The sequence below is a fragment of the Globicephala melas genome, chromosome 16, assembly GCF_963455315.2.
Source record: "Globicephala melas chromosome 16, mGloMel1.2, whole genome shotgun sequence".
Taxonomy (NCBI): Eukaryota; Metazoa; Chordata; class Mammalia; order Artiodactyla; family Delphinidae; genus Globicephala; species Globicephala melas.
In genome coordinates, this window is record NC_083329.1 from 33,891,860 (window position 1) to 33,908,194 (window position 16,335).

General features: G+C 39.1%; 1 protein-coding gene across 3 annotated transcripts in view; it reads left to right on the top strand.

Annotated features, from left to right (window-relative positions):
• The window catches only part of IDE (insulin degrading enzyme), a 109,958-nt gene that overhangs the window by 78,100 nt on the left and 15,523 nt on the right, over nucleotides 1-16,335 (top strand). For 2 of the 3 annotated variants that reach the window (XM_030865087.2, XM_030865084.2), the window contains 6 exons: nucleotides 2,786-2,888; nucleotides 4,819-4,941; nucleotides 7,176-7,258; nucleotides 10,333-10,477; nucleotides 13,213-13,323; nucleotides 15,362-15,482. In XM_030865087.2, coding sequence (XP_030720947.1) covers nucleotides 2,786-2,888; nucleotides 4,819-4,941; nucleotides 7,176-7,258; nucleotides 10,333-10,477; nucleotides 13,213-13,323; nucleotides 15,362-15,482 — 686 coding nt within the window. Of the gene's footprint in view, nucleotides 1-2,785; nucleotides 2,889-4,818; nucleotides 4,942-7,175; nucleotides 7,259-10,332; nucleotides 10,478-10,961; nucleotides 11,107-13,212; nucleotides 13,324-15,361; nucleotides 15,483-16,335 lie in introns of all 3 variants that reach the window. The other variant, XM_030865088.2, reaches the window with a different exon arrangement.

Here is a 16,335-nt window from a genome sequence, read left to right on the forward strand (position 1 = left end):
CTGGGGAACCATATTGCCTTTTAATGTCTGTAGTCAGGATTATTTCTGAATGGATTCCATCAGCAGCAACAGCTATTCATTCCCACTGAACACTTCTAAATGGCTGACTGGAAGTCAACAGTCAGCATTCGTTCTAGCCCACTGTTTCCTTTTCTTACTGTTATAAGCTTCAGTATGAAAATAAGAGGCCATTTCCTCTCACATTTCTAAGGACCATGTCAGTAGCCAATTCTTTGTGGATGGAATTGAAGAGTGGCATTCCCCCCTCACCCCTCAACACACACACATATTTAAGAAAAAAACTCATGGAGACTATTTTTTAGTATAATTAGGTTTCCAGCAGGTAGTCTAAGATGCTGCAGTGTCTGTGCCAGTTTTCTCAATTGTCTGCAGTTAAATATACTGCAGCTCTCTGTGTGTACCTCAATTATTGTGACTCTTTTCTCCTTTTCTCCTAATTCAGGTGCTCTCGCGGTTCCACACTCTGGTTCATAGATTTCTGTATACATTTGACCTGTGTCTACTCTGTCTCTTCTGTTATTCGCCCTTCGTAATTTATTTGAAAGTACATACTCTTCCATTGTATTTCAGTTTTGAATTCCTTGATGGTATGCTAACTCTTGGTCTGCAAAGGTATCTCTTTTTGTTAGGCCAGTATTTGGTATTTCTCTAGTTTGAGGAGCTACACTTATCTACCTCATATTTACTTCCTTATAGTAACATGTCAACTGTTACCCCATACACTTTACTTTGGTATCTAACTATCTAGATCCCTTAGGATCGTAACTAATAAATCTCCATTCTCCTCCTTTTTTAACCTGAGTATCACTGGACAGCCTCCAGGGTCTGCTTCCTTCTGTGTCATATAGTCATCCTCCAGAGCATTTGATAGCTTTTCCCAAGTTTTTTCACTTTCTCTCTCAGAACTGAGTTTAAAGTTTTCCTGTTCCAGAGGGCAAGTCCACTGCCAAATGAATGCTCCAGTCTTCACAAGTTGTAATCAATCCCTTGTTCATTATTCTGATCCATGGGCTGTCATTCAGGGAAACCAGAGCCATCTATGTAATAAACTTCCCAAATCAAGCATCTCATGGAAGAGAAGATGGAATGCCACCTCTCTAGCACGGAATTTTACTTCCTAACATGTTTCTCAGAGGTCTCCCTGAGAATCATTCCATTCATTCTTTGAAAAATCAACAGGAATAGAAGCAATTTCTATGACTGACTCTTAGCTGGCTCTGTCATGTATTGAATGAATGCCCTTAAGAAACATCACATACCCTTCATGTGGCCGTGTGCGTTCTGTATACACTACACATACCCCTCATACAGGATTTTCAGATAGCCAACATGTATCACTTCTTCTAGATACAATAGCAGAACTCTTTTGTCTGTTAAACCCTATGATTCTTCCGTATGTTTCTGTCGAACATATTCTTATTTAGCATGTTTTCTAGAACTGATAGTGGTCAGTGGCAGTTAGGCCAGATCAGGAACACCTTAAACTGGAAGATTAGTCAGTCATTCTAACAGATAGGTGAGTCAGATTGCTTATGATATCTACCCTGAAGCAAGTGAGAAAGCCAAGTCTAGCTAGCCAGGTAGAGTATTTTATCTAGAATGAATAAGGAATAGATGGTGGTTCAGACAGTCAGGCATTGAAATTGGGGAGGTCCAATGATGGGCAGGTGTTTGGAACACAGAGATCAGGATCCTGAAAATTAATGGGTGTTCAGTAGAGGGGAGTTTTGACTGCAACCAGTGGGCTTTCAGCTGTGAGACCGACATTCAGAGGCTAGAAACTAACCTCTGGGAGGACAAGTGAGAATAAGCAGGAACAGACGTGAACCTAGTTATTTGAATTGGGACGTAAAGAAGAAGTGAAACCAATAACAGGACTGACTGCATGGCAAGCCTTCCAAGCTATTGGCCTAGTCCTCTATCTGCAAGATTCAAAGTAGGATTGGTTCCAGCCTGGGGTTGAGCCTGCTAGTCAGAGTGAAATGATTCCAACTTTGATAGTTAAAAGGCGGCAGAGGCAGAACTGTCCATGATGATCCACACAGGGACAGAAGCTCCACTGGTATAGAGCTCCTTTCGCTCCTCTACTTGTAATCTTTTGACATTATTTTACCTCTACGTTCCCTCCCTGAACTTTCTTTCCTTCTGACTTCTCTTCTGTGCTCTTTCTACTACCCCATCAGAGAAAGATAGAGATGTTTTCTTGGTCGTGTCCCTGTCTCCCCTAGCATCAGGAAGGCCAGTGTACATGTAGTACATACGGTTGATGGTGGTGTCTGGCAGGAAAAAAAAATAACAGTGTACAAACTTAGCAAGTTATAATGAAAGTGTGTTTTTAATTTTTTTTGGATCTCTGAATGAGCCAACAAATTTTCTTATCCATTCTTGTAACCCTGGGGCCTGAGCTGTTCCTGGGAGGGAGTACTTTGTTGTGCTTTTTTAAGGACTGTTTTTCAACTGACCTGGTTCCACTTTTTTCCCTAGCTACTCTTCTTTTAAGGTTTTAGTCAAAAGCATTCATAACAAGAATCTTTCTTGCAAGCAGCTTTTCATACCAAAAATGATGGGCTATAACCAAAGGATAACAGAGACTATGATCAAAGACTTCTGTACATACATTGCTGTTTCAGCTAGGCCTCATAGGACTTACTGGGTTGTAGAGGCCCAACACATTCTTGGATATTATTTATATTTTTGTGAGTCAGATTCTATAAATTTATGTATACAACATGAGTTTATAGGGTTTTTTTCCATCTATCTCTAGGGTTGCAATAGTTTCCAAATCTTTTGAAGGAAAAACTGATTGCACAGAAGAATGGTACGGAACCCAGTATAAGCAAGAAGCTATACCAGATGAAGTCATTAAGGTAGGGTTAACCCATCTGTGAATAAGCTGATGTGTGAGGGACACACAAGAATATGAGCTCCCTAGATCAACCAACTCACAGCCCAAAGTGTGGAGAGTGATGGCCCAGCACTGTCTGTACCATCCCAAGAGGAGTGAACAGGGAGGTGGAGAGCTGGAGCTTAGGTTTTGCATGAAGAAATGATACTGTAGCCACCTTCTCGTCTGCCTGTCAGACCAGCAGGGCTGTAAAGCAGACTCCAAGTCTCATGCGGTCAAAGATCAATGAAGTCCAAAGTACACAGGGTTGCAGAGGCACCAAGACAGGCAGGAAGAGATGGAAATAGAGAACCTGAAAGACAGATGCAAGGGCTGAGAGCTCACGATCTTGCTGTGAGCACAGGCGGGGAGCAATTTCTGGGATTCATACCATCTTCACTTTAGGAGGGGCTATATTTTATGCCTCGTATTGTATCATTGCTCTTTTTGTCAACATAAGGTCATTATGATTTGTTTCAAAACAGGTATGTATAGATAGTGTGTTACCCCATTCATCAGGAGTCAGGATTTTGTTTGTGAGTCTTATCTACTGGTCCAGTACTTTTTCTTTTTTGGTTCTCGTTGACTGTGTAGCTTTGAGACTGTGTCCTTTATTCATGGGGCGACACCAGAAAACCTTGCTCTGACTAAATTCTAGTTAAACTTGGGTAATGGATATTTCTTAAATGTACCAGGGTAATGACGATACAGAAAAAAGTAGTTTAAGAAAGAAAAATTATTACTGGTACTTTTCTGACATATTCACAGCACATAAGGAGATGACTGAAGCCCTTTAGTACATGAAAATGTCCATCTTACTAAACTGTGAGGAAAGCTGATCTCCCATGAATTAGTGCTGGGTGTGAACTAACCCTCAAACAAGAGAAAACCCCTGTTCACCAAATTCTGACCATGACAAACCCGCCCCAAATGGGAATTTAAACAAATTGATCTGGAAGCTCAGCAGTGAAATTACTTGCTAAGTGTTTACCAGTCCCTACGATTCAGCCATACTGGGGACTTAAGTTGCTACATATAAATAATATGGCCATGGCCACCATCCCCACCATCCCAGTGCCAAAAGACACAAATGCAGGGACCAAAATAGAACTACAGGAGCTGCAAGGCTGTGCCACATCAGCTGGAGACCAAATTACTAAACCCAGAATCATTGGCAGTTGGTTGCTTTTTTTAAAAAATAATGAAAAGTCTTATAAATCAGAGTTCATCAATCATGGTTTGATCTGCCTCAGTTAGCTTTTGGAAGCAGCCCATGGAACAGATCCAACCTGCAGGTTGTGTCGATCCTGTCCCACAATCCAGATTTAAATCTCAACTTTGTCCTTAACCTTATGCTTGAAATATTGGTCCACTTGAAAATGCATGTGGTCGTCTGGGAGAGAAGTAGACCAGGCCTTTAGAAGTGCTGAAGTCAGAGAAGCCCCCTTTAACCTAGTTTTCAAGCCATACATTCAAGTAATATAGTGTAGCTGGAAGTTTAACTCTTTTAAATGACCTGTTGTCTAGCAGTTGTGGGTATTTATCTCTGTGCAGATTATTCTCCATTCTTTAAAGAGCTGGAGCAAACATGATGTTCATATGGACCAGTTAGCCTCAGTTCCACAGTCTCAGATTGTTCCTTCACCTCAGCTGGTCATTTTAGACATGTGTAAAGAGGAAAGATAGATGAGTGTAAAACCTTGATTAGTTCCAGAGACTCCAGTTCAACTTTCATGAAAAGTCATTGATAGATCTTGGGAGTAGCCTTTTTATATATGATGGAAGAGAATGCTGTGTGACATTTATTCTCTTATTATTTGCCTAGATATTAAGCAATGTGACTGTTTTAAACTCTTAAATCAGATTCTAATTGCTTTTATGTTTGTGTGTGTATGTTTTCACTGTTCATCCAGAAATGGCAAAATGCTGATCTGAATGGGAAATTTAAACTTCCAACGAAGAATGAATTTATTCCTACAAATTTTGAGATTTTATCATTAGAAAAAGAAGCAACACCATACCCTTCTCTTATTAAGGTAATACGTTAGAATCATTGATATTAAATTTAGGGGACAGACCTATTACATACAAGGGACTAGAGAGATGTTTTCTTGCCTTTGATACTATGTTGGTTTGCGGGGCTCACACCCTATAGATAACAGAAAAGTTGCAGAGAGAATAACTACAAGAAATATTAAAAGGCTAGACATTTTAAAACAAACAAAACTACTATACAGCATAGAATCTAGGGAATTGTTTTCTTTGCAGACAATAAAATAGTAAGTCTGGAATGTAACTACAAGTCTATTGAAAGAGGGCTTTTTTCCATGTTCACTGAAGACCCAATAAGGAAGTAGATTTTTGCTGCATCATGAAAGTTAGAGATAAGAAAGAATCTCTAAAGCCTGGAAGAGAGCATATCCAGGGGAAGCTGTTGGATTTCCTGCCCTTAAAAACAATTCTTTCTCATTTTGACAGAGCGCTATATGAAGTTAATGGAGTTATAAACCAGTGGGAAGAACGATTGAGGAGAGTGTTTTCTTTTTCAGAATGTTCTTTTCATGTCATTATTTCACACCTTGGGTAGATTGTGTAGAAACATGGATCAAATTATTACAGTACATCCTCTTTTCTAAACTTTAAAACTAACTCTTTCTAAACTTACCACCATAGACAAACATCTTTCTTTCCCTTTTCTTCAAATGACCTAACATTCAGATTAACTCAATGAGATGAGAATTAGTGTTTAGGACTATGAAATTTAATTTATCTCAAGCAACTAGATTATTAATGAGACAATCATTTTTCTTTAAAAATGACATTTTAATGAGTTATAGTTTAGGTTATTCAAAGAGAAAGCTTATTTACTTTTCCTATTTTTATTTTTTGTTTGTTTTAAATAGGCCATCTTAGCATAAACTAAGGAGAACATTAAACCATTTATATCTCTTGTCAGAGTTTCAAGGTAGTTTCAAGTGAACTTTAAGACTTTTTTTTTAAAATTTATTTGGCTGCGTCAGGTCTTAGTTTTAGTACGCAGGATCTTCTTCGCAGCTTGCGGGATCTTTCGTTGCGGTGTGTGGGCTCTTTATTGCAGCGCGTGGGCTTCTCTCTAGTTGTGGCATGCGGTCTCCAGAGAGCGTGGACTCTGTAGTTGTGGCACACGGGCTCTCTAGTTGTGACGTGCAGGCTCAGTAGCTGTGGCACACAGGCTTAGTTGCTCTGCAGCATGTGGGGTCTTAGTTCCCCAACCAGGGATTGAACCCGCATCCCCTGCATTGGAAGGTGAATTCTTAGCCACTGGACCACCAGGGAAGTCCCTAAGACTTTTTGAAATATAGTATGAATGAGTGAGTGGAGAGGCAAAGGAGTAGCTTATTTGTTCATCCTTGGCTGTGTTAGTTATCCGTTGCAGTGTAACAAATTACTCTAAAATTCAGCAGTTTAAAACAACAAACACTTATTTTATCTCATGCAGTTTCCAAGGGACAGGAATGTGGAAGTAGCTTAGTTGGGTAGTTCTGGCTCAGGGTCTCTCAGGTTATGGTCAAGCTGTGAGCTGGGACTTTGGTCATCTGAAGGCTCAACTAGGGCTGGAGGATTCTATTCCAAGTTCATTTGTGTGGCTTTGGGCAGGCCTTAGTTCTTCGGTACATGGGCCTCTCCATAGAGTTGCGTGACATGGCAGCTGGCTTACCCCAAAGTGAGTGATCTAAGAGGGAAAATGAGTGATCAAGGTGGAAGCCACAGTGTCTTTTATAATCTAATCTCAGAAGTGTCGTATCATCACATCTGCCATAATCTGTTGGTCAGACAGAGACCAACCCTGGTCCAGTGCAGGAGAGAGGACCACACAAGGGTGTGAATTCCAGCAGGCAGGGATCCATGTGGCCCACTTTGGTGGCTGGCTGCCACACACACACCCCCGCCCCCAAGGACTCCTGCATCTGTGTCCCTGCATCCAGAAAGACAGGGACAGGACAGTTGGTATTGGCTTCACCTGTCTGTCTCTTCCTCCACTGTGTCCCCATCTCTTTGACCCAGGGTGCTGATAAGAGGGTGATTTCTCTCTACTACTGGAATCACCAGTCATCTCTCCAGCTTCCCACCAGCTGACCCTCTGAGTATGCTTCAAGGCCATGGGACAGCAGTCTCTCCAGAACAAAGCTCAGCTATTACCTCTGTCCTCCTCCTCTTGAAGAGTGATTTGATTGAAGATTTTTGTCGAATGTGCCTGTATTTCCCTAAACATACTGTTTCTCCATCACAGGATACAGCTATGAGCAAACTCTGGTTCAAACAAGATGATAAGTTTTTCTTGCCCAAGGCCTGTCTCAACTTTGAATTTTTCAGGTACGTAAAATGAATCTAGCTACAAAGCTTCCTATGAAAATCAACAATTACACTTCTGAAAGTTTTCTTTGCTTCCTTAAGGACCTATGTCTGGAAATAAAAGGAATTAAGTTTTTTAGCCTAGACAAAGAAAAGCTGCTCCTTCCTGTTAAGGGAAGGCTGTAGACTCACCAGAAGTTTCACTGAAGAAAGATTAAATAATTTGGGGTGGTTTTTTCTGTTGTGGTTTTGGTTTTATATTCCTGGAACTTGCCCAGAAGAAGAGGTAGTCGTTACTAAATGATCTTGAATCCCTTCCAGCCCTTTAATTGTCTGGAGCCCTCAGATATTGCTTTCTGTATCCCGGGCTTGGTAGAAGATGTTTAATAAAATTTCTGAATAATGCTACTGTTGCAATGATTTCTCAGTATAAATCTTTAGTTTATCTCTATCTCCTTTTATTTGTGTGATAATGTTATCACTCAATTTAAATTTTACTTTGTGAGTTTGCACTCTATAATTTTATATTTCTAAAATTCAGTGGTTTGTGTTTATAAAATAAACCGATCATTTTTTAATAATGTTCAGTATAATGATCAACTTTTTCATTAATTTTTATTTGATTTGCTTGGCATGAAATTAAAGCTGGATGTGTTTTAAATGTTTTAGAAAAGAGAAAAAGAATCTCTTATGTAGGAAGTTAATAGTTCATAAACAAGTATGTTGAGACTGTAGGGATGTAAACATTGTTTATTTATAGCATGAGATTCATAGATTATCTAGAGCTGCGCTGAGATTGTTGGTGTTGTTTTTTGTTTGTTTGTTTGTTTACATCAAACATGGGCTTTCTGATTATGGCTTGCTGTTGGTAGAGAGCATTACAAAACTGGTTTTATTTTTTGATAGTTCAGAGTGATATTTTTAACCCTCTAAGCAGCTTGTCACACTTTCCCATTTGGCTTCTATGATCTGGCTTCAGAATACCTTTTGAGAGACCATTTGATATGTTTGCGTTCTCTAAACTGCCTAGCATAGTTCTCAGAATTTAAAATGTCTGCTTCCCACCAATCCGTCTCCGTGTTCTGGTCTCTCTAGAGGTAAACACTATTAGGTTTCTTGTACGTTCTTAAATAAATTTTCTGTTTGTGTCTATCCTTTTAATCTTTTCAGAAATAGGATAATATTATGCATATGTACAGTTTTTAAAACTCTGTGATCCATATTTAAGCATATAACATCTGGTTACAAAATAGTATGTTTTAAGTGAACAAGTGAACCAGGATTTAAGAATTCCACTTGAATCATGTTCTCTTTTAAAAGTTAGTTTAGGACACTCTCCAGTTCACCAGCATAGCTGCTGTGGATGCAGCATTTTAGGACACTTCTTGGAATTGCGTTCTGAGCTTGATCCATATGACTTTGAACTCCCAGATTTGTTGTTTTCTAGCTTTGCACTTCCACCTAAGGGTGCCTGTGGGGATGAACCCTTTCAAGGACTCTCTTTTGCTTTGATGCTTTTGTGAGTTGTGCTAGTAAGTTTCTGAACTGCTTCCTTCTGTTTGACTAAAGAAGGAAGTCTGTCATCATGTATAATACTTAAAAAATTAAATGACAGAGTGTTATTTAGATTTGCCAGGTGGAGAATGTATAGCTTTAGAATTTTCTCTTTGATTTCAATTCTCTGTAGCTAAGCATTTTACCCCTATTTTTACTTAATTATCAGTTTTTGATAAAATTTCTGGCTCTGATGTCAGTGCGTCGGTTATATTTACTGTGCTATAGATAGAGTGAAATTTTTAATTTGCTGCCAAACAAACCAAGCCACGAGGCTACCTCAGGTCCTTTGTACTGGTTGTTTCCTCAGCCTGGAAAGTTCACCCAGATATCCCCAGGGCTTGCTCCTTTGCTTCCTTCAGGTCTGGACCCAGATGTCACCTTTCAGAGTGGCCTTGATTAATAATTAATAATAATTTTAATAATAACAATTTAATTTATTAATAATTTTATGTAAATTAGCAATCTTCCTGTCCCACTACCCATCACTCCCGTTCCTCTGACCCTGCATAGTTTTTCTCCATAACACTATCACCACCTGATGTATCATATTTAAATTTATTATTTGTCTCTTCCAACTAGGCTCTAAACTCTGTGAAGTCAGGGACTCTGCCTGATTTGTTCCTTCTTTATTCCCAGTACCTAGAGAAGTGCCTAGCACTATAGTGAGAATGTAGTACATATTTGTTGAATGAAGGAATCTTTTACTTGCTTCTCATAAAGGTAAGCAGTGTCACATAGTCAAATGAATAGGTCATTTGACTCAAATCTGAATCCTGACTCTGCTGCTACTAGCCCAGGTGACATGAGGAAAGTGATGCTTCTTATTTGGGAAACGAAGATTTAAGTCAGGTCATCTCTGTGGTCCTATTTAGCTCTTGCACTCTGTAATTATTTCCTCTCTTTTGTTGCTCTTTCTCACTTAAAAATTTTCCTGTTTTAATATTTTTTCCTAGTTCTGGCTGTAGTTGTATGATGGATATTATCAATTACTTTACTGACAGTGTTCCAGTCTCTTGGTTTGGGAGGAAACTCAAGAGATAAGCTAACATTTTCACAGGTCTTAATCTTTCTCTTTCAAGTCTCAGTTTTTCCCTTTTAAGTTTATATAATCATAGCACACAAACTTCTCAATCTCATCCTCCTGTCCACCAAGGGTATGGCTTGCTTAGAGGGAGAAGGAGGACACACACATGCTGTTATCAGCTCTGTCAGCCATGCCTTCTCCTATTAGCCTAAATGTAGGCATGCGTTTTGGCCTGTTCCTCCTTACCTACGCAGTGTTTCTAACTTGTCAGTTCTACCACGCCATCTGGGGTAAGCAATTCCTTCTCCCTCTTCACCACTACCAGCACACATAGCATATTTCAAGCTTCTTTTTTAAACATCTTGTTTTTTTCCTCATGAGAATTCATGTGTATTCAAAGTGTATCTTCAGGAAGTTATTTTAACCCCTGTTCAGTTCCTTGATCCATCTCGAAAGGCCATATCACATTGGGAAGTAATAAATCAGCTATTTTACTGTCAACATTTTCTTCCAGCCCATTTGCTTATGTGGACCCCTTGCACTGTAACATGGCCTATTTGTACCTTGAGCTCCTCAAAGACTCACTCAACGAGTATGCATATGCAGCAGAGCTAGCAGGCTTGAGCTATGACCTCCAAAATACCATCTATGGGATGTATGTAAGTACCCACGTCTTAGAGCCTTCCACTCATCAACATTTTTTATATTGATTTGCTGGAAGCATTTTTGATTGAGGGTGTGAGTTTAATTTCTTTTTTTGTGACTAATCATATTTTCGCATCATTTAATTTTTAAGTTAGCTCTTACTGTTAAGTATTCAGCAATATGCCATTCATATTATGCAAATTTTCCTTGATTTCTTTTTTTTTAAACATCTTTCATCAGACTATCATATTTTTCTCCTCAAAACAAAATTGGACCCTGATTTAGGTTTAGACCTCTCCCATTCTGTATCTGAAGTCTTGGTCTTTGACAACAGAGAATGAAGTCTTCCTGCCATTGTAAAACAAAAGGTTGGCCTATACTATTTCCCTAGAAATTCAGATCATGAGGCTGCATATTCATACTCTTCGGTCATGTTTCTTCATTACCATGCCACTGCTTGAGGTATCAAAGCATTTCTTTTGTTTTTCTTTTTGTTAGTCGCTACATTTATGCTGATCCTCTCCATTGCAACATGACATACCTGTTTATCAGGTTATTGAAGGATGATTTAAAAGAGTATACATATGCAGCACGCCTCTCAGGTTTGAGCTATGGCATTGCATCAGGAATGAATGCAATACTTGTAAGTAAAATGAAAACGAAAGAAAAGGCGTCACACCGTTTAAGCATTATGTTGAGCTTGGGAAAACTATTAACTTCTGCATTTTAAAACAAGAAGATTGATGGTTTTTTCCTTGCACCTTTTTAATGATTGAAGAACTCAAGTTAGTATTAGTTCCACTAACAAATGATTTAGTAGAGTTTAGTGCATCTTGTGAACATGTATTTATGCTACGTTTATTTGCATGTTCCTCTGCTTGAAATGTTTAACATATTAATCCTGAAAGCATGTTGTTCTTTCCATGTATTTGAATATATTAACATCTGTAAGTGAAAGATACCCATAGTTACTGTTGTGGTGCTGAATTTTACTTATATTATAAGCTTCTTTATTTCTGCTGACAGTAGTAGAAAGTTCCTGTGTTCAAATATGACTGACATTTTCATTTAATTTATCTTGTAGCATGTATCATTAACTACTTTTAAGTGTGTTTTAAGATAAACATTATTAAATGCATCCCAAGAAATAACTAGATCCTTTCTCTTGAAACCGTTTCTGTTATGTTTCCAAACTTATATCTCATTTCCAAATTAACATCCCTCTTCTAGCACACATTCACCTTCACTTTTCTTAAAAATATGTTGTATGTTTTCATAACAACTAAAATGAGAGCATGCACTGTGTACTCTTTCTAATTCTATACAAAAGGTTTTAGGGTTTTTAAATTTTATTTATTTTGCGGTGACTTTTTTTCTTCATACAAGTAACTTCTCTGGTAGTTTTTGTTTAATGTATAAGAATATATATAACCTAACCATTCTCAGAGTCCAGGGAAATTTGAAGCTCAGAGGTCAAAATAAAATCCAAATAGAAAAGTAATAATCTATGGTTTATTTTTTGCTGTTGAGTTTTAGTAGCATATCACCATTAAAATAAATCATTTTTAATGTGTGACAGATGGGCTTTCTGCTAGTTGTCAGTCTAGTTCCCACAGTACAGGATGTGCTTTCCATGGGCAGTGACCTTCACTCCTGCTGAGATACTTGCCTATCAATTTTCTTTTTCTTTTTCTTTTTCTTTTTTTTTTTTTTGCGGTACGCGGGCCTCTCACCATTGTGGCCTCTCCCGTTGCGGAGCACAGGCTCCAGACGCGCAGGCTCAGCGGCCATGGCTCACGGGCCCAGCCACTCCGTGGCATGTGGGGTCTTCCCGGACCGGGGCACGAACCCGTGTCCCCTGAATCGGCAGGCGGACTCTCAACCACTGCACCACCAGGGAAGCCCCTTGCCTATCAATTTTCATAAGGTAGAGGCGTCCAGAGATATTCTAGTTCCAGTGTATCCTCTAACCTCTGTGGGTGCCACCATGTGGCAATATAATAGTAGGAAATGTGATAATAGGCTTCCCCTGCTTTTCAAAACGTTATGCTTTCAGAAACTATTAAAGTAGATTGTCCTAAGGCAAAATCCAGACAGTACATACAGTGTATCCTTACTTCACATCTGTTTTGCCACTGGCTTTTGGTACATCAGCAGAACTCATCAAACAAGCAAGTAGTGAGACCTAAGGACCATTATTGGGCAACATTGGACAAGAAAAGTGGCAAAATGCCATATGATACAAAATTGGGACTTCCTGATTTCTTAAGAGATGATTTTTAAAAATATTTAAATATAAACAATTTGGGGACATATCCAGTAGTTTGCTAGGTAACCCTCCCCTATGATTTTTACCTTCTTAACACAACTATAAAAATCTTAAGCCTGCCATTCTTTAGAAATTCTTTTTGAAGGTTAAATTTAAAACACATTCTATAATTAATTTTGACTTAATGGGAACTTGAATTTTGATGATATATAGTGTGTACTGCCGTAGTTTGGCACCAGGTAAGTTTTCCTGCTATTGTTTTTGTTTAGGAAAAGCATATGCTTTTGGATATTAGTAAATAAAGATGGTCAATGTTATCTTCCTAAGTGTCGAACTATATGAGAAATGAAATTCATTTAATTTCTTGTTTTATTTTTATTTTGATACACCTGGTTTGGGGATTTTCTACATGTTTTAAAGTCAAGTTGAAGTTGTTTCATGTTAATTTTAGACTTTTAATATCCTGAACTCTTTCCGTAGCTCTCGGTGAAAGGTTATAATGACAAGCAGCCAATTTTGCTAAAGAAGATCATTGAAAAAATGGCTACCTTTGAGATTGATGAAAAAAGATTTGAAATTATCAAAGAGGCAGTAAGTTTTCTCAACTTATTTTTATAATTTTTTAATTCATAAGGTGATATTGCCACATTATGAACATTTTTGAAAAAGAGGCGAGGAGGAAAAGAAGCATTCATAACCCTGTGGCAGTCGTTTTATCCTATCTTTGCTGAATCCTATACTCTATCCAGAAGGAAAGCCTGGGAGACTCTGGTGGACACCTGGCCCCTTTCTCTGTAGGCCCTAAGAGCTAGGATAGCACTGACTTTCAGAGAAGAGCCTGAGGTAGACCTAGTGGCTTTCAGGGACTCCTTGAAGGTTTCATCCAACCTCCATTTAAGAAGAACACTCTAGGGCTTCCCTGGTGGCTCAGTGGTTAAGAATCCGCCTACCAGTGCAGGGGACACAGGTCCGAGCCCAGGTCTGGGAAGATCCCACATGCCGCAGAGCAGCTAAGCCTATGCGCCACAACTACTGAGCCTGCATTCTAGAGCCCATGAGCCACAACTACTGAAGCCCACGTGCCTAGCTCCTGTGCTCTGCAACAAGAGAAGCCACCGCAGTGAAAAGCCTGTGAACTGCAACGAAGAGTAGCCCTCGCTCGCTGCAACTAGAGAAAGCCCACGTGCAGCAATGAAGACCCAACACAGCCAAAAATAAAAAATAAATAAGTAAACAAACAAACAAATAAATAAATAAAAAGAAAAAAAAAAAAGAAGAACCCTCTATTCTGCAGGAGGGACCTCAGCCTTCCATGCAGCCTTGTCACATTAGGGCAGACTATTTAGACTTGATGTTATCTTCCACTTAAATTCAACTCATGGTTGGTCCAGTAATGGAAATATGGGATGGATAGCTACTTTAAAAGCCAAACTATGACCTTCATTGTACACCCAAAGAAATTATCATCAGTTTTCAAATCAAGATTCAATATTTTATATATATACATATCCATGTTGCTTGCTTAGAGAGACTTTTGGGATGACCTTATGGTGAAGAATTAAAGGATGCCAAGAGATGGAGGCCTTGAAAACTGGGGATAACTTTCTGAGAGATGAAAGAGATCCCGTAGTGAAGGTACTTAGAGTACATGTCAGATGCTGGGGTTAAAGCAGCAGCCTGGACAAAGAAAAAGTATGCCCAAGACTTCTCTGGTGGTCCAGTGGTTAAGACTCCAAGCTTCCACTGCAGAGGGCACAGGTTCGATCCCTGGTCAGGGAAGTAAGATCCTTCATGCCTTGCAGTATGGCAAAAAAAAAAAATAAACCTTTTGAAAGTACAACATGCAATCGTTTTTTAAAATTTATTTATTTAATTTATTTTTGGCTGCGTTGGGTCTTCGTTGTTGCATGCGGGCTTTTCTCTAGTTGCGGTGAACGGGGGCTATTCTTCGTTGAGGTGTGCAGGCTTCTCATTGTGGTGGCTTCTCTTGTTGCAGAGCATGGGGTCTAGGCACATGGGCTTCAGTAGTTGTGGCACACGGGCTCAGTAGTTGTGGCTCACGGGCTCTAGAGCGCAGGCTCAGTAGTTGTGGTGCACAGGCGTAGTTGCTCCACAGCATGTGGGATCTTCCCGGACCAGGGCTCGAACCTGTGTCCCCTGCATTAGCAGGCGGATTCTTAACCACTGCGCCACCAGGGAGGTCCGCAATCATTTTTAAGACTCAGTGTACACACCTCACTCCTGATACTATTTCTGGTGTTATAAGGAACATATATTTTAATTGAATTTAATTGAAGTTCTGTTCTCAGAATTTTACCTTTTACATTTCTTAACTTTAACTTTACATTTCTTAATTATGGGCACAAAAAACAAAAAAATTACTTTAAAAAAATAAGACTTCAAGAAAAAAGAAAGAAAAAACATGCTCTTTAGTTTAAGTATGTATCAAAGGGAGAGAGGAGTAAGTCCCATTCTAAATTACATAACTTCGAAAAGGAAGATGAAGCAGATATCTCTGCATCCCATTTAACACATCATTTATGCAAAATGAAGTTTGATTATAGCTGACCTTTTGAAATGATTTTAAAAAGATCGATAAAATTAACAAACCCACGTCTCCCTTCACTAGTATATGCGATCTCTTAACAATTTCCGAGCTGAACAGCCTCACCAGCACGCCATGTACTACCTCCGCTTGCTGATGACTGAAGTGGCCTGGACTAAAGATGAATTGAAAGAAGCCCTGGATGGTGAGACTCTTTCTACTTATAGCCTAATGCTTTCTTCATTCTTTTCTAAAATCATTTTGGTTTTATCCTATTACCTAGTATTTATGCTTTCTAATGACTTGTAGTTCCATTAAAGCCAGCTGTGCATACTGTTTTTTGGGTTTTTTTGTTTTTGTTTTGTTTTTGTTTTTAGAAAAGCAGTGGTGGCCTTTGAAGTGGCTTTTGTATTCAGGCAGTTTATAACCACATTTGCTGTTTTCAACCTGGACCCACAATAGTCAGTTATTACTGTTAACAGATTTCTGCAGATGACAGTGTTTTGACCCAAGCACTTACCTTGTTAATATTGAAGTTTTCAAAAAAGGAAAAAAGGGCTGAGCTTGAAAGTCTTATCACACAGAAAGAATGCTTAGGCATTTTTGTTGTTTTTGTTTTTGTTTTTTTGCGGTACGCAGGCCTCTCACCATTGCGGCCTCTCCCGTTGCGGAGCATAGGCTCCGAACGCGCAGGCCCAGCAGCCATGGCTCATGGGCTCAGCCGCTCCACGGCATGTGGGATCCTCCCGGACCGGGGCACAAACCCGTGTCCCCTGCATCGGCAGGCGGACTCTCAACCACTGCGCCACCAGGGAAGTCCTTTAATGATCTTTTATGACAAGTCCTTTCTTATTATGTATCACTGCGCCTTTGATGACTTTAGTGACAAATCAAGAGCAAAGTATTGAAGGTCATTATTTTATTGGTTGAGTAGGCATATAGATTATAAAATTCATTAACTAGAACAGATACGTTTTTAATCTGGACAGTTAATACACTTTTCTTTGTAAAATGATTATGAGTCACATCCGGTTGTAACAAGCAGGAATTTTACCTTT